The 18,196-nt window shown below is 48.4% G+C and overlaps 1 protein-coding gene across 2 annotated transcripts in view; it reads left to right on the top strand.

The window, feature by feature from the left end:
- LOC118213725 (dynein heavy chain 11, axonemal-like) overlaps window positions 1-17,480 on the top strand; it is a 31,882-nt gene extending 14,402 nt beyond the window's left edge. The window contains exons 1-22 of one of the 2 annotated variants that reach the window (XM_035392796.1): window positions 31-51; window positions 1,652-1,786; window positions 2,439-2,612; window positions 3,365-3,600; window positions 4,904-5,026; window positions 6,010-6,214; window positions 6,640-6,804; window positions 7,394-7,534; window positions 8,069-8,239; window positions 8,320-8,442; window positions 8,634-8,827; window positions 9,782-9,930; window positions 10,325-10,452; window positions 11,047-11,274; window positions 12,230-12,421; window positions 12,558-12,677; window positions 13,060-13,302; window positions 13,769-13,951; window positions 14,938-15,053; window positions 15,538-15,650; window positions 16,162-16,302; window positions 17,161-17,480. In XM_035392796.1, the coding sequence (XP_035248687.1) occupies window positions 2,589-2,612; window positions 3,365-3,600; window positions 4,904-5,026; window positions 6,010-6,214; window positions 6,640-6,804; window positions 7,394-7,534; window positions 8,069-8,239; window positions 8,320-8,442; window positions 8,634-8,827; window positions 9,782-9,930; window positions 10,325-10,452; window positions 11,047-11,274; window positions 12,230-12,421; window positions 12,558-12,677; window positions 13,060-13,302; window positions 13,769-13,951; window positions 14,938-15,053; window positions 15,538-15,650; window positions 16,162-16,302; window positions 17,161-17,408 (3,243 nt within the window). In that variant the 5' untranslated portion in view covers window positions 31-51; window positions 1,652-1,786; window positions 2,439-2,588 and the 3' untranslated portion in view covers window positions 17,409-17,480. Of the gene's footprint in view, window positions 1-30; window positions 52-1,651; window positions 1,787-2,438; window positions 2,613-3,364; window positions 3,601-4,903; window positions 5,027-6,009; window positions 6,215-6,639; window positions 6,805-7,393; window positions 7,535-8,068; window positions 8,240-8,319; window positions 8,443-8,633; window positions 8,828-9,781; window positions 9,931-10,324; window positions 10,453-11,046; window positions 11,275-12,229; window positions 12,422-12,557; window positions 12,678-13,059; window positions 13,303-13,768; window positions 13,952-14,937; window positions 15,054-15,537; window positions 15,651-16,161; window positions 16,303-17,160 lie in introns of those variants that run through there. The other variant, XM_035392795.1, reaches the window with a different exon arrangement.
- The last annotated feature ends 716 nt before the right edge of the window (window positions 17,481-18,196 follow it).

Genomic DNA, 18,196 nt, shown 5'->3' on the forward strand with positions numbered 1-18,196 from the left:
GAGTGGGGGTTGGGGGGGGACAGGCTGGAGGTCATCCGCAGGAAGCTGGCTGTGAGTGAGGGTTCGGGGGGGGGGGGGGGGGGTAGCAAAAGAGTCCAACCACCTGCGAACAAAACACACAAGGCTCAAAACGCATGCAGATGTCCTTCTCTTACTCATACACATACACAGAAGAACAGATAAATCATGCTAAGCTATAGCCAGCTAAGGTACTGTATATAAAGGTCCCTCTAATTTAATACTGTTTCTACGTGATGATACTAATACCCTATTTAGGATGAAATCTGCATTTTGCTAATGATTTTGTGCTGTAAGCTATAGATTGTTATAGTCATCTACTGCTCCCAAACTGACAGTCCCCCCCCCCCCCCCCCCCCCCCCTTTTTTTTATCAGAGGTGGAATAGCCTCGCTTTCAATGAATACAGGATCTTTTTTCAAAGGCTTTTGAACAATAATTTTTCAGTAAATATTGTTCTAGGGCCATGGCCAGAGTTAGTGTAGAGAGAACCTGCTCTTTTTTGAAGATTTAAATCCATTTAATATGCAGATTATAAGAACTTTTAAAATGATGTGCATAATGATTCATGCTTCAGACCTATATTTTAATTTCACAGGTAAATGTGGCAGATAGAAACCATATTTAATCAACTTAATGACTACGTTCATTTAACCTTGGCTGAACATCAGGAATTTTAACCTGTTTAATTGGATACATAATTTCTCAGAATGAACAGAGAAGATTTACCCACATTCAAAGGCTCTCACTGACAGCAGTACGACCTGCTGCAATTTCAGTTGATATGTATTCCTCCCACCTACCATTGCCATAGTGATAGCTAAGAATGGCACCAGGGCACTGTCTGAGCTGGTATTGAAAAGACTCTCTGGATTAGTCAACCACACAGCGTCCCCACTAAAGACAGAAAATAGGCAGCCAACTACACACTGTCCTCGCTAAAGACCAGAAACAGGCAGCCAATAACACAGTGTCCCTGCTAAAGACCAGAATCAGGCAGCCAATCACACAGCATCCCCACTAAAGACAGGAAAAAGGCAGCCAATCATACAGTGTCCCCACTAAAGACAGGAAAAAGGCAGCCAATCACACAGTGTCCCCGCTAAAGACAGGAAGAAGGCAGCCAATCACACAGTGTCCCTGCTAAAGACAGGAAACAGGCAGCCAATCACACAGTGTCCCTGATAAAGACAGGAAAAAGGCAGCCAATCACACAGTGTCCCTGCTAAAGACAGGAAACAGGCAGCCAATCACACTGCATTCCCGCTAAGGAGCAGAGGCATGCACATGCTGTTCTGTTTACTGTCATTATTCCTGGCCAATTGAAATGTTGATTCCTCCCCAACCGACGTGTGCGGATATGTGTGTGTGTGTGTGTTTGTTAGTGTATGTACAGTGTACCTCTGTGTTTTAAACGTGTATGACACCATGAATTTCCCCTTGTGGGATAATAAAGTTGACCTTGACCATGACCTTGATTATTATTATTTTTAAAATGATTATTTCAGTAACATGCTTCCCTAGGAGCCTTTGCCTGAGGTACTGAATAATATTATGAGTTTCACCATCTGAAGGAGCCCTAATGTTGATGCTAACAGTCTTGCAGTTTATGGGGGTATTCATCATTGCTACAGGAGCTGGATAACAGCTTGGACACTCTGAAGGCAGCCTATGAGAAAGCCACATCAGAGAAGCTGCGGTGTCAGGATGAGGTCAACAGGACCAATAAGACCATTGAGCTGGCCAACCGCCTGGTGAAGGGCCTGGAGGTGAGGTTCTGCCGGATATGACCGTGTCTGTGTACACCCGACACAGTGTTCCTTTACACACCAGATATGACCGTGTCTGTGTAGACCCAACACGCTGTTCCTTTACACACTGGATATGACCATGTCTGCGTAGACTCAACACGCTGTTCCTTTACACACTGGATATGACCATGTCTGTGTACACCCAACGCACTGTTCCTTTACACACTGGATATGACCGTGTCTGTGTAGACACAACACTCTGTTCCTTTACACACTGGATATGACCGTGTCTGTGTAGACACAACACTCTGTTCCTTTACACACTGGATATGACCGTGTCTGTGTAGGCACAACACTCTGTTCCTTCACACACTGGATATGACCATGTCTGTGTAGACCAAACACAGCATTCCTTTACACACCGGATATGACCGTGTCTGTGTAGGCACAACACTCTGTTCCTTCACACACTGGATATGACCATGTCTGTGTAGACCAAACACAGCATTCCTTTACACACCGGATATGACTGTGCCTGTGTAGACCCAACACTCTGTTCCTTTACACACTGGATATGACCGTGTCTGTGTAGGCGCAACGCACCATTCCTTTACACACCGGATAAAACATGTGCGTATGTGACGGACACTTACGCACTCGTGTGTTTCAGTCAGAGAATGTGCGCTGGGCCCACTCTGTGGCTCAGTACCATGAGCAGGAGAAGACTCTTTACGGGGACGTTCTCCTCACCTCTGCCTTCATCTCCTACGCTGGCTCCTTCTCCAAGAAGTACCGGCGCGAGCTAGTGGAGACCCTGTGGATGCCCTTCCTCCGCAGCCAGAAGGTGAGATTATTACCCTGCTTTCTCCACAGATTTTTTTTAGTTGTTGCCAATTTTCAATCCAACAGGCCTCCCTCTCATCTGTGAGATCCATCGCAACCCCAGGGAATCTCATTGACCTCCTCTGCTGCTAGCACATTCCCCCCAATCCCAGAGGCCCAAAGGCTAGCATTATAGCCTCCTCTGATGCTAACATTTTCCACTGCAATTCCAGTTGGTGAAGGGTAAAATTAGCCTCCTCTGATGCTAACATATCTGCTGCAATCCCAGAAGGCGAAGGCTAGCATGAACCTCCTCTGAGCTAGCACATCCCCAGTCCAGTATGCAGATTAGTCTTTCTGTGGAAATGCATACTAAATCGCTATATATTTCTTTCACATATCGACCCTAAGTTTTCTTTTAACTATGGCGCCCTATAGTGATGTTGACATTTTTTTCACTACCCTCAGTTTTTCAGATTGTACAGGTTTACTCAATACATAACCCTTCTTGCAACTCATCATTTTTTTCACGAGGTGTGGGTGAAATCCATAATGCTCCCAGAATGTCACACTGGTCTTGATTCAGCCGTAATTGGTCCATAATCTTGTTTCAGCAATAAATGTGAGCGTTCATTTTTTACTTAAACAAATGCTGCTTGAAAAGTTCATTTTATGCCTTGTTGATCTTGCCAAACCGTGTCTGTGAAGCAGCAGGTGAATGATGGTGTTCATTTGTAAGTAGGTCACATTTGGGAGTGTGGTCTTCCCTGTTAGATTCCCATTCCCATGACTGAGGACCTGGAGCCAGTCAGAATGCTGACAGACGACGCCACCATTGCCAAATGGAACAATGAGGGCCTGCCCAGTGACAGGATGTCCACGCAGAACGCCACCATCGTCACCAACTGCGAGCGCTGGCCCCTCCTCATCGACCCCCAGCTGCAAGGCGTCAAGTGGATAAAGAGTCGCTATGGCGCCGACCTCAAGGTCATCAGCCTGGGGCAGAAAGGGTGAGCTTCACCCAATAGTGTAGCAGGTCCATGAGCATAATGTGCATGTAGACCAATGGTATAGCAGGTTCATGAGCATAATGGGCGTGTAGGCCAATGGTGTAGCAGGTCCATGAGCATAACAGGGGTGTCAGCCAATTGCATGGTGTTTACAGAAGAAATAAGGACAGTGTTTATAGAGCATATAAGGGCAGTGTTTATAGAGCATGTAAATACTTTTTATAGAGGATATCAGGGCAATGTTTATAGAGCATGTAAGGGAAGCATTTATAGAGCATGTAAGGACAGTTTTTATAGGGCATATAAGGACAGTGTCTGCAGAGAATTGTGTAACATCTAATTCACCATTTGACTTGTTTTGAGCTCTTCAGAGGACTCGGCCAGCATGGCCTAGAGATAAGACAGAGAGCAGGAACTGGGGGGGTAGCCATTAGAGGTGTGAATGTGTGTGTGCATGGGTATGGGTGTGTATGTGTGAATGTGTGTGTGTGTGTGTGTGTCAACAGGGGTGGCCTGGGAAACCACACACTGGCATACCTCATACTGTTAAGAATCCATACCTTAAAGTGGTTAGTACATCTACAGTCACTATTTGGGAGATTATGGGCCAGCCCAGACCAGAATAAGTAGATATAACTAGATAGACATGTGGGCCTTTCTTTGAGTTTCAGTTTAATTGGAAGTTGGCATCTGGCATTCTATATTTCATCCCTGGTCTTTTCGGAGTATTCTGCTGTCTTTTGGTTTTTAAATTTTCGTTTTGGCATATACTTGGGATTAACTTTGGCGAAACAAGCCATGGTTTTGTATCTTCTTTCAAATTGTGACTGTAACTTGTCTACGTCTGTAACATTCATTGTTTAAGGTAGTCAGACCTTTGTCTGTAGATTAGATGCTGATTACTTGTAATTTAATAAATCCCTTAATTTTAATCTGATTGTAAATTGTAAATTTTGATAAATGTTGATCCAGCTGGTTGCTCTGCTTATCAGATTCTGCAATTTAATTGATCGTTTACATCTTTGATAATAATTCACAGACTACATTAAATTAATTTATTTTGCATGTTGAATAAGTGAGGTGTTTTAACTGTTGATGCACTTGTATTCGGTACCGAACCTTAAATGAGGATGTTAGTTGTTAAAACTGTTAAAACTGATTCAGAAAACAAACCTATTTTACTTAATCCTCACTTCCCAAACACAACATAAGAGCAGACTTCGTAGAGCAAACATGGAAAGTTTTTACAGATGATATCGGGGAATATTTTAGCAGTGATGTACTAACCTTTGTGATTCTGCAGGTATGTGGATGTTATTGAGCAAGCAGTGGTCTCAGGACACCCAGTCTTAATTGAGAACCTGGAGGAAACAGTTGACCCAGTGATTGATCCTCTTTTAGGGAGACACACCATAAAGAAGGGGAGGTAGGAGCAGTACACTATGACTATTTAAATCTCATCCCTAAACCCTTAAGTGCACTGTAACTGTATAAATCTCATCCCTAAACCCATCAGTGCACTATGACTATATAAATCTCATCCCTAAACCCTTCAATGCACTGTGACTGTATAAATCTCATTCTGAAACCTTTCAGTGCACTGTGACTGTATAAATCTCATCCCTAAACCCTTCAGTGCACTGTGACTGTATAAATCTCATCCCTAAACCCTTCAGTGCACTGTGACTGTATAAATCTCATCCCTAAACCCTTCAGTGCACTGTGACTGTATAAATCTCATCCCTAAAGCCCTCAGTGCACCGTGACTGTATAAATCTCATCCCTAAAGCCCTCAGTGCACTGTGACTGTATAAATCTCATCCCTAAACCCTTCAGTGCACTGTGACTGTATAAATCTCATCCCTAAAGCCCTCAGTGCACTGTGACTGTATAAATCTCTTTCATACACCCTTCAGTGCACTGTGACTGTATAAATCTCTTTCCTATACCCTTCAGTGCACTGTGACTGTATAAACCTCTTTCCTATACCCTTCAGTGCACTGTGACTGTATAAATCTCTTTCCTATACCCTTCAGTGCACTGTGACTGTATAAATCTCATCTCCAAACCCCTCAGTGCACTGTGACTGTATAAATCTCTTTCCTATACCCTTCAGTGCACTGTGACTGTATAAATCTCTTTCCTATACTCTTCAGTGCACTGTGACTGTATAAATCTCTTTCCTATACCCTTCAGTGCACTGTGACTGTATAAATCTCTTTCCTATACCCTTCAGTGCACTGTGACTGTATAAATCTCATCTCTAAAGCCCTCAGTGCACTGTGACTGTATAAATCTCTTTCCTATACCCTTCAGTGCACTGTAACTGTATACATCTCATCTCCAAACCCCTCAGTACACTGTGGCTGCTTTATTCCTCCTGTGGGAATCTTTTGATCTTCTGCGAAGGTTCATCAAGGTGGGTGATAAAGAATGCTACTTCCACCCGGCCTTCCGACTCATCCTGCACACTAAGCTGGCCAACCCGCACTACAAGCCCGAGATCCAGGCCCAGACCACCCTCATCAACTTCACGGTGACCCGGGACGGCCTGGAGGACCAGCTCTTAGCTGAGGTTGTCAACCTGGAACGGCCGGACCTGGAGCATCTTAAGGTGGGCCTCCCCATGACCCCCTCCCCAAATCCCTGTAAAGCAGTGTTGCTGCCTCCTCTTCAGAGTTTATGGAGGGTGGAGCTATATGGGCCGGTGCTGTCATGAGTGATTGTGAGGGTAGGGTTAGGGTTAGGAAAACAGCAGCTTGAAGAAAGGTTAGAAAATGAGTTCTGTGAGTTGACCGCGCATTATATCATAATAAATGTATCATATGAAAGCCTGTTTTTTTTGGTTGTATTCCTAAACTTGAACTTGAATCTATTGTCTGGGCACTTTCAGGGGTGATGTACAGGAAGATGTGACTTAAGGAAGCCATTCATAGGCTGTGTATTTTCCATGGTCAGATGGGACTGGTTTAAGACCTTATGAAGACTAGCTGGTCGGTACCTGAGCCGTTGTGACTGGTGGCGTTTTTGTTTTCGTAGTCGGATTTGACCAAGCAGCAGAACTACTTCAAGATCGAGCTGAAGCAGCTGGAGGACGAGCTCCTCACCAGGCTCTCCGCCGCTGAGAGCAACTTCCTGGGGGACAACCTGCTGGTGGAGAAGCTGGAGACCACCAAGCACACCGCTGCTGAGATTGAGATGAAGGTACGCACAGCAGAGCAGCTAACGCTGAGGCACAGTCTGAATCGCTGTACCCGGCCAACAGCAGATACTACGGGAGCAGACCTGGGTCAACCTGTACTAGATCATTGGGCACACCGTTCTCCACAAAAATAAATTTGAATGGTGTCAATAGTTGGTCACTTTGAAATTGGTAGAGGTTTGCGTGGAACAGCATAGGGCTGATTTTGGTGCCAACTGGCCAGTGAGTGGCACTATGACAATGAGCTCAATATAACTCTTGAATGGATTGTTAAAGATCCAAAACCAGCTTCACTACATTGAACTCACAAAGAAAGAACTATAGTAATACCTTTGTACTTGTTTTTCTACATCCTGGCCAACTTTCCCACTTGGCTGTGCTATTGCAGTAAGAAATTGTCAATGCTGTTCTTTATTTTGTGTATTTTGTGTGTGTATGTTTGCGTGTGTGTGTGTGTGTATGTCTGTGCGCCAGTGAGTGTGCGTGTGCGTTTGGGTGTGTGTGGGCGCGAGCGTATGTGCGCATCTCCGTATGATGTGAAACTGGCCAGTAACCGGTTCCTGTCGAATGACTGGACTCTCTGTGTTGTAGGTCCTGGAGGCGAAAGTTAATGAAGTAAAAATTAACGAGGCCCGTGAGCACTACCGTCCCGTGGCCGCGAGAGCATCGCTGCTCTACTTCATCATGAACGATCTCAACAAGATCAATCCCATGTACCAGTTCTCCCTCAAGGTAAGACTAATGCGCCGGTACAGCCCTGCTGTCCCAGTAGCGGTGAGAGGACCCTGGCCCGTCATTCCATCGGTTGTCCTCCTCGCTCTCCAGGCCTTTAACATGGTGTTTCACTCTCTCCTCTGTCCTCCTCGCTGTCCAGGCCTTTAACATGGTGTTGCACTCTCTCCTCTGTCCTCCTCGCTCTCCAGGCCTTTAACATGGTGTTGCACTCTCTCCTCTGTCCTCCTCGCTCTCCAGGCCTTTAACATGGTGTTTCACTCTCTCCTCTGTCCTCCTCGCTGTCCAGGCCTTTAACATGGTGTTGCACTCTCTCCTCTGTCCTCCTCGCTCTCCAGGCCTTTAACATGGTGTTGCACTCTCTCCTCTGTCCTCCTCGCTCTCCAGGCCTTTAACATGGTGTTGCACTCTCTCCTCTGTCCTCCTCGCTCTCCAGGCCTTTAACATGGTGTTGCACTCTCTCCTCTGTCCTCCTCGCTCTCCAGGCCTTTAACGTGGTGTTTCACTCTCTCCTCTGTCCTCCTCGCTCTCCAGGCCTTTAATGTGGTGTTTCACAATGCCGTGCACCAGGCCGCGCCCTCAGACCATGTCAAGACCCGGGTGAACATCCTCATCGACAGCATCACCTTCTCCACCTTCAACTACATCAGCCGAGGCCTGTTTGAGAGGGACAAGCTTACCTTCAGTGCCCAGCTGACCTTCCAGGTGAAGCTCTATCGTCTTAAATTTTTTAAACTCTTGATGCCCAGGCGGAATCTAACCTCGGCTCTCTCTTGAATCTGCAGCTTCTGCTCATGAGTAAAGAGATCGATGTCAGAGAGCTGGACTTCCTGCTCCGGTTCAACATCGATCACAGCTACATCAGCCCTCTGGACTTCCTGTCCAACTCGGCATGGAGCGCCATCAAGGTACAGCCAGGGCCTGAAAACTTCCCAAAACTCAGTACTTTTAGCATCCCCCAGTTGGAACTGTGACTTTCCATGCAAACTGAGACTTGGTCAAAACGATAGATGCTTTATAAACTGCATGAATAACCACTGCAGTGTCTGTGCATGAGGAGCCCTCACAGCCGTGCCCTCTCCCTGCCGCTCGCCTCTAGACCATGAGCTTCACGGACGAGTTCCGGGGCCTGGACAGAGACATCGAGGGCTCCCCCAAACGCTGGAAGAAGGTGGTGGAGTCTGAGTGTCCGGAGAAGGAGAAGTTTCCGCAGGAGTGGAAGAATAAGAGCTCCCTACAGAAGCTCATCATGATGCGTGCCCTCCGCCCTGACAGGATGACCTATGCTCTCAGGTAGGCCCTCCGCCCTGACAGGATGACCTATGCTCTCAGGTAGGCCCTCCGCCCTGACAGGATGACCTATGCACTCAGGTAGGCCACCTGGACTGACAGAATGACCTATGCTCTCAGGTAGGCCCTCCGCCCTGACAGAATGACCTATGCTCTCAGGTAGGCCCTCCGCCCTGACAGAATGACCTATGCTCTCAGGTAGGCCACCTGGACTGACAGAATGACCTATGCTCTCAGGTAGGCCCTCCGCCCTGACAGAATGACCTATGCTCTCAGGTAGGCCCTCCGCCCTGACAGAATGACCTATGCTCTCAGGTAGGCCCTCCGCCCTGACAGGATGACCTATGCTCTCAGGTAGGCCACCTGGACTGACAGGATTACCTATACTCTCAGGTAGGCCACCTGGACAGACAGGATGACCTATACTCTCAGGTAGGCCACCTGGACTGACAGGATGACCTATACTCTCAGGTAGGCCACCTGGACAGACAGGATGACCTATGCTCTCAGGTAGGCCACCTGGACTGACAGGATGACCTATACTCTCAGGTAGGCCACCTGGACAGACAGGATGACCTATGCTCTCAGGTAGGCCACCTGGACTGACAGGATGACCTATACTCTCAGGTAGGCCACCTGGACTGATAGGATGACCTATACTCTCAGGTAGGCCATCTGGACTGACAGAATGACCTATGCTCTCAGGTAGGCCACCTGGACTGACAGAATGATGTATGCTCTCAGGTAGGCCTGGAGCAGGCCTCCACACCTTCCTCCTCCCTCCTGCACTGAACCTCAGCCTCAGTACCCTGTGAGCGCTCTGTTTCTGTAGCCTGTGTGGTCGCTGTGGCTGCAACCTGTGTGAGTGCTGTGTCTCTCTCCTTATGCTGACATTTTATTTGCAGCTTTGCAGTGCTAGTCCCTGGCACACGACGGTAGAAATTTGTTTTTCCACAGGAACTTTGTAGAGGAGAAGCTGGGAGTGAAATACACCGAGGGGCGCAAGACGGAATTTGCCAAATCGTTCAAAGAGAGTGGGCCCGCCTCCCCCGTGTTCTTCATCCTGTCCCCCGGGGTGGATCCGCTCAAAGACGTGGAGGCGCTGGGTAATGCTAATAATTTTCTCTGTTAATAACACAGGCTGTGTGCTTATACTCTTCCCTGTGTACGTACAGAGAGGATTGCTCTCAGCATTCTGAAATCAGGTGTTTGCCCTGGAGTAGATTTTCACACACATTTGGGATTTGTTAATCTGCTGGGATGACTCTATTTCTGTATTACCCTTAGGTGGAAGCATATTGCTATTTGAAGTGATATAATTACAGTTATTCATCTATTATTCATCTGTTGATTTACAAGGCTTCTTATTTCAGTTATCTGCCATATTTTAAGTGAATGTGCCTATTTCAAATCCAGCCATGTGTAAGAGAAGCATGCCCATATTGATGAATCTGCTGTGTGGATTGCCCTGAGTTCTGTTGGGTTTCCGTGGCGACGCAGGTCGGAAGCTGGGGTTCACCATTGACCTGGGGAAGCTGCACAATGTGTCCCTGGGCCAGGGGCAGGAGGCGGTGGCTGAGGTTGCCATGGAGAAAGCATCCAAGGAGGGACACTGGGTGATTCTGCAGGTGCCAGGCCTCAGGGTTCAGCCTCCTTCACTTACACACACTGCAGCACTGATAGCACAGCCTTCCTGGGGTTCATACTGGGGATTCAGTCGGATGGAACTTACAGTGATACTTTGATATCAGCAGTAGTTTTTGAGAAATTTTGCCTGACTGAATGTTTGGGAAATAAACAATGGAAGCGAAGTGCCTCGTTCTAATTATATTTATTATATCATGTGTGTACAGATAATATAATAATGCTATGTTAATTGACATACCACACGTGTGCCTTTGTGTGCGTGTTTGTGTGTGTGTGTGTGTGTGTGTGTGCGTGCCTGTGTGTGTGTGCGCGCGTGTGTGTGTGTGTGCATGTGTGAGGGGCGCGTGTGTGTGTGTGCGTGTGTGCGTGTGTGTGTGTGCGTATGTGTGTGTGTGTGTGTGTGCGTGCCTGTGTGTGTGTGTGCGTGTGTGTGTGTGTGTGTGCGTGTGTGTGTGCGTGTGTGTGCGTGTGTGCGTGTATGTGTGTGTGTGTGCGTGCCTGTGTGTGTGTGCGTGTGTGTGTGTGTGTGTGTGTGCGTGCCTGTGTGTGTGTGTGTGTGTGTGTGTGTGTGACAGAACATCCACCTGGTGGCCAAGTGGCTGGGCAGCCTGGAGAAGCTGCTGGAGCGCTGCAGTGAGGGCAGCCATGTTGACTACCGCGTGTTCATGAGCGCGGAGCCCGCCCCCACCCCCCAGGAGCACATCATCCCCCAGGGCATCCTGGAGAACTCCATCAAGATCACCAACGAGCCGCCCACTGGCATGCTGGCCAACCTGCACGCTGCCCTCGACAACTTCGACCAGGTGACGCTCCCCCCCCGGGCCACTCCTCCGAGACACGCCCACATTCGGTCGCCAGAACTGCTGCACTTATGAAATATTCTAATGTTGGTCTCATAGCAAGAGTTACATTTAAATAAAATTGTTACATTGAAGATTCATTGACTTTTGACATTTTTCATATTGCACTTTATGTTACTTAGAAAAATGAAATATGGTGTTTAACAGTGTTTTGAAATCATGTATGTTACATTGCCATGTATTTTCTTTTATTTGTTACGGGAAAAACAAACAAATTATTATTATTGTTTTTGTTATTGCTATTATTATTAATAAACCTGGTAGCAGATGTACTGCACACAAAGTTAAATGTTCAAACACACATTTCTACAGCTCCAGGGCTGCACACACATTTCCATTTGGTAGGATTCTTCTGGACAATACAGTCGAGGACAGTTTTAATGAACATACTGTAACTGCAGAGACTTGCATTGCACTTGGCTTCTCCCAGAGTATGCTTTAAGGAAAATTAAATGCAGCTTTCTCTGTTGCTACCGTGAATATGGTGTCCCATTGACATTGCATATAATAGGAAACCTGTTGATTGCCTAGTAAATCATTTATAAACTGTTCATGCCTTTATGGAAAAGTGATTTGTGTTTAATAAGAGCACACACACATTTAATCTCAGAGCAGCAGTGATGTATAACGGTAAATTGCAATTTTTACAGTCCAAAGATTGTCACACTATGAGCTTATGATGCATGTCACTGCTGTTGCTATGTACAGTTCCCCACCCCCACCTGTCCCTTTCTCAGCCACATCAGACCTCTGCATCGGCCTAAAGGATGGTGGAGTGCAGAGCTCATGCAGGAAATTAAGTAGGAAGTTAGTACATTAGAGGATAATGGACCTTGGTGGAAGTGACAGCTGTCCTGGTCCGGTCCGGTGGTTGATTGTTCTCCTCGTCCGCGTGCAGGATATCCTGGACCAGTGCTCGCGGGAACAGGAATTCAAGACCATCCTCTTCTCCCTCTGCTACTTCCACGCCTGCGTGGCGGAGAGGCGGAAGTTCGGGCCGCAGGGCTGGAACAGGAAGTACCCCTTCAACACCGGCGACCTCACCATATCCGTCAACGTCCTCTACAACTACCTGGAGGCCAACTCGCAGGTGAAGTGTCGAGCTCACTGAAGCCAGCGGCAGGCGTTGTGAACACAGTAATGCTATTATATTAATGACATAATCATTAGTGTAACATAGTCGTAATATAACACAGAAAATGGCGATCGATGCCTTTATGCCGCAGGTACCCTGGGAGGACCTGCGCTACCTGTTTGGGGAGATCATGTACGGGGGTCACATCACTGACGACTGGGACAGGAGGCTGTGCCGCACTTACCTGGAGGAGTACATGCAGCCCAACCAGGTAACAGGCCTGCTTCTGTGAGTCCGTGCACAGGTACAGGTGTGTACACAGGTACCTAGCCTGCTTGAGTCTGTGCACAGGTACAGGTGTGTTCTCAAAGTATAGTTTGACCTGGAAATTGAACCTGGAAACTGTGGAAAAGCTCATGCTGAGAAAGTTAGCAAGGAAGGCTTTTTAAACCTGGCAAGGAATTGCCTGTATTACAGCTCCCTCTTCTGGCACTTTGGGGAACTAATGATTATGTTGTGACAAAACTGCTGATATGATTTTTTTTACAGGGGGAAAAATAAAACGGTTTCTTTTGTTTTCACATGTAGGAATACATACAGACTGCAAGGAATCCATTTTGCTGTTGGTAACATTGATCTTGTGTCATGCTCAGTTTGACAGGAAACTGGCTCTGGCTCCAGGTTTTGTAGTTCCGTCCAACCTGGACTACCAGGGTTACCATGGCTACATTGATGAGATGCTTCCTCACGAGAGCCCGGTGCATTACGGCCTGCACCCGAACGCGGAGATCGAGTTCCTCACGGTGACCTCCGACAGCCTGTTCCACACCCTGCTGGAGCTCCAGTCCAGAGACTCAGTGATGGGGGAGGGGGCGTCCCAAACTATAGAGGAAAAGGTCTCCGATCTCGCCGTTGCAAGACAGACGCGATCACCGGCCTTCCTGCACAGTCGCTCTGCCACCTGTCTAACACAGAGACCAGCCAGAATACATCAGCCCAAACACCAGCCTGAAAACAACAACCCAAACACCAGCATCCCACGATACACCCACACCAACACAACCCCAGCCTGAAAACATCAGCCCAAACACCAGCCTGAAAACATCAGCCCAAACACCAGCATCCCACGATACACCCACACCAACACAACCCTAGTCTGAACACAAAAAGCTGCTATTTATTTATCGACCGACATGGAGATTGGTCACAAGTGGAATTAATACATGTTTAATGCTCTGCAATTACCTGTTTAAAATCTGGAGACAAGATCACTGAAAAAACTGTTACGTTTTATAATTTACCTGTTGAATGTGGGCGAATAGATTACTGTCCCTTTCTAAAATACAGTGATTGACTCTTCAGGTAAAAACAATCCTAGATGATATCCTGGAGAAATTACCGGAGGAGTACAACATGTCAGACATCACCTCCAAAACAGCAGAGCGATCCTCGTACATCCTAGTGTGCTTCCAGGAGTGCGAGCGCATGAACATGCTCATCAGCGAGATCCGTCGCTCCCTCAGAGAGCTGGACCTGGGACTAAAGGTGAGTGTCTGTGCCTCTCTTAGCTCTGAGACTGAAGGTGTGTGTCTGTGCCTCTCTTAGCTCTGGAGCTGAAGGTGTGTGTCTGTGCTTCTCTTAGCTCTGGAGCTAAAGGTGTGTGTCTGTGCCTCTCTCAGCTCTGAGGCTGAAGCTGTGTGTCTGTGGTTCTCTTAGCTCTGGAGCTGAAGGTGAGTGTCTGTGCCTCTCTTAGCTCTGAGACTGAAGGTGTGTGTCTGTGCCTCTCTTAGCTCTGGAGCTGAAGGTGTGTGTCTGTGCTTCTCTTAGCTCTGAGACTGAAGGTGTGTGTCTGTGGTTCTCTTAGCTCTGGAGCTGAAGGTGTTTGTCTGTGCTTCTCTTAGCTCTGGAGCTGAAGGTGTGTGTCTGTGCTTCTCTTAGCTCTGGAGCTGAAGGTATGTGTCTGTGCTTCTCTCAGCTCTGGAGCTAAAAGTGTGTGTCTGTGCTTCTCTGAGCTCTGGAGCTGAAGGTGTGTGTCTGTGGTTTTCTTAGCTCTTGAGCTGAAGGTGTGTGTCTGTGCTTCTCTTAGCTCTGGAGCTAAAGGTGTGTGTCTGTGCTTCTCTTAGCTCTGAGACTGAAGGTGTGTGTCTGTGGTTCTCTTAGCTCTGGAGCTGAAGGTGTTTGTCTGTGCTTCTCTTAGCTCTGGAGCTGAAGGTGTGTGTCTGTGCTTCTCTTAGCTCTGGAGCTGAAGGTATGTGTCTGTGCTTCTCTCAGCTCTGAGGCTGAAGATGTGTGTCTGTGCTTCTCTCAGCTCTGAGGCTGAAGGTGTGTGTCTGTGGTTCTCTCAGCTCTGAGGCTGAAGGTGTGTGTCTGTGCTTCTCTGAGCTCTGGGCCTGAAGGTGTGTATCTGCGGCTCTCTTAGCTCTTGGATTGAGAACCGCGGGGGTACTGAGAATAGCCCCCCGTTGGTGACCCGGTGTGGTCCCTCCATTGGTGATCCGTAGCTGCCGCTCACTGACTCTCTCTTTTGTTAGGGCGAGTTGGCAATTTCCTCAGAGATGGAGGAACTGCAGACGGCCCTTTTCTTTGACAACGTCCCCCACACCTGGACCAAGCTGGCGTATCCGTCCGCACTCAACCTGGCGCCGTGGTGAGTGGCAGGACCACCTGCCCCCTATGGCAATGCCAGGATCTCCCCTCCTCATTTTGGGTACTGAAAGTTCCATTCAAAACGTCCAAGAACTTGGCAACGGGCATCACTTTAGACAGAACGAAGGACTTGGCATCTTCAGTGCTCCTGATTTAGTAGTTGCATTTGCATTTGTAATCCATGGGTTGTGTACTTTTTATTTTAGAACAGGCAAGCCTCATCATCACCATGCCCCACCATTAATGAATCATAGGACTGATTTAGACCTCAGGAATTACTGGTTCTGTCCACTGCACTTTTCCAATATGGAGCCATTTGAAGTTTGAAACTGTCATTGCAGAGATAAAAGTAGGAGGTCCTGTTCATGCAGTGCTTTCTGCTGAAGAGCCGTGGACTGTTTTGGGAGCTGTGTTTGTATACACGGCACTCCAGGAGTGCAGTTAGACAGGCCCCGCCCCTGTGCTCACCTGTCACCTGTCCACAGGTACAGTGATGTACTGCTACGATGCAGGGAGTTGGACAGCTGGACGCAGGACCTGGTGCTGCCCACCGTGGTGTGGCTGTCGGGACTCTTCAACCCCCAGTCCTTCCTTACAGGTACCCGCCATTCACCAGCCAATCACCGTTCCCCACTGACCAGCCAATCACCCTTCCCCATTCACCGGCCAATCACCGTTCCCCATTGACCAGATAATCGCATTACCCCACTCACCAGCCAATCACAGTAACCTCACTCACCAGCCAATCACAGTACCCCACTCACCAGCCAATCACAGTACCCCACTCACCAGCCAATCACAGTACCCCACTCACCAGCTAATCGCAGTACCCCACTCACCAGCCCACCACAGTACCCAGTCACCATACCCCATTCACCAGCCAATCACCATACCCCAATCACTGTATCCCAAGGATAAATATTGTATTTTACATCTGGTGATCACCAGATCAGCTCAAAGCTTGAAAACAATTTCCCTAAATATTCATCACTGCAAAGTGGATGATCACTGGTGTTTCATAAGTCAGGTATTTTCCAGTGCGTCATTATTTTCTGAGAGAGGTGACCTCACCTCATGACCTCATAGTGAGCATACGCGTTGTTTCCCAGCCGTGATGCAGAGCCTGGCCCGGAAGAACGAATGGCCCCTCGACAGAATGAACCTGACCGTCGACGTCACCAAAAAATTCAAGGAGGATTTCAACCAGCCGGCTAGAGAGGGGGCGTACGTGCATGGCCTTTTCATGGAAGGTGGGCGTTCGCACCCCTACGCACTAAAGGACAATGTGGGCGTTTGTTTTCAAATTAGGGCTTATTGTGGATGTAATGCATGTGTATGTATTTGGAATGCTTACTTTAGTTCTCGGTTGGGAAAGTTAACTTGCTCTCGTGCTTTAGCGATGTCGCATCATTACCCGTGCGACTGGGAACATTGTTTGCCAGCTCTGCCACTATTGCTCATATTAGTTAGGTGAATTAACTTAAGTTTCTCCTACATGAAAGCTGCTCTGGTCTTGCTAAATGATTGCAATGTAAAGTAGTGAGTAAGAACCTCTACTGAATGAATGCAATGCATTGGATGGGAGCATCTGCTAAACGAACGTAATGTCATGCAATAATTAGAATCTGGCGTTAATGTTTAAACATTCCCAGCAAATAACAGCTGAAGTAGCCGTGCCAGCAGAGAACAACACTGGGGCTCGTTTGTGCAGATGGGGATTAATTACAATGTTAAGCGGTCTCTGACTCAGAGTGCCTAAGATGCTGTTTGTGCGACGTGCTGGCGGAATGGAGGAGGTAGTTATTCCAGTACCACCTGACCTGAGAGAACTCGAGGGGCATTTTACAGAGGAGCGTGACTGGGAAAGGCAGGGGGGTGGGGCTGGGGTTGGGGGGCAAAAGGCTTTGAAAGTACAGAGTGATTTAAAGGAGCAGTATTCCCGTTAGATGCTACTAATTGTTTCCGCCCCATTAGAGCTAGTTATCTAATGAAGTGTTCCAGCAGGCTGGCCATAGATCATAGCTCTTTCAATAGAGCCAGGATGCAAGAAGGGTAACGGGCCCTCCCCTTTCTCTCCCCCTCCCCCCCCCCCCCCCCCCCCCCCCCAGGGGCCAGATGGGACATCCAGGGGGGAAATATCGCCGAGGCCAGGCTGAAGGAGCTCACGCCGAGCATGCCCGTTATCTTCGTCCGGGCCGTCCCCAACGACCGCCAGGAGACCCGCAACATCTACGAGTGCCCCGTCTACAAGACCAAGCAGCGGGGCTCCACCTACGTGTGGACCTTCCCCCTGAAGACCAAGGAGAGGCCGGCCAAGTGGGTGCTGGCGGGCGTGGCTCTGCTCCTGAGTGTGTGAGGTTAGCGGGATGGTGTGGCTCTGCTGAGTGTGTGAGGTTAGCGGGATGATGTGGCTCTGCTGAGTGTGTGAGGTTAGCGGGATGGTGTGGCTCTGCTGAGTGTGTGAGGTTAGCGGGATGATGTGGCTCTGCTGAGTGTGTGAGGTTAGCGGGATGGTGTGGCTCTGCTGAGTGTGTGAGGTTAGCGGGATGATGTGGCTCTGCTGAGTGTGTGAGGTTAGCGGGGTGATGTGGCTCTGCTGAGTGTGTGAGGTTAGCGGGATGATGTGGCTCTGCTGAGTGTGTGAGGTTAGCGGGATGGTGTGGCTCTGCTGAGTGTGTGAGGTTAGCGGGATGATGTGGCTCTGCTGAGTGTGTGAGGTTAGCGGGATGGTGTGGCTCTGCTGAGTGTGTGAGGTTAGCGGGATGGTGTGGCTCTGCTGAGTGTGTGAGGTTAGCGGGATGATGTGGCTCTGCTGAGTGTGTGAGGTTAGCGGGATGGTGTGGCACTGCTGAGTGTGTGAGGTTAGCGGATGATGTGGCTCTGCTCCTGAGTGTGTGAGGTTAGCGGGATGATGTGGCTCTGCTCCTGAGTGTGTGAATGTGAGGTTAGCGGGATGATGTGGCTCTGCTCCTGAGTGTGTGAGGTTAGCGGGATGATGTGGCTCTGCTCCTGAGTGTGTGAGGTTAGCAGGATGGTGTGGCTCTGCTCCTGAGTGTGTGAATGTGAGGTTAGCGGGATGATGTGGCTCTGCTGAGTGTGTGAGGTTAGCGGATGATGTGGCTCTGCTCCTGAGTGTGTGAGGTT

The sequence above is a fragment of the Anguilla anguilla genome, chromosome 15 (assembly GCF_013347855.1).
Source record: "Anguilla anguilla isolate fAngAng1 chromosome 15, fAngAng1.pri, whole genome shotgun sequence".
Taxonomy (NCBI): domain Eukaryota; kingdom Metazoa; phylum Chordata; class Actinopteri; order Anguilliformes; family Anguillidae; genus Anguilla; species Anguilla anguilla.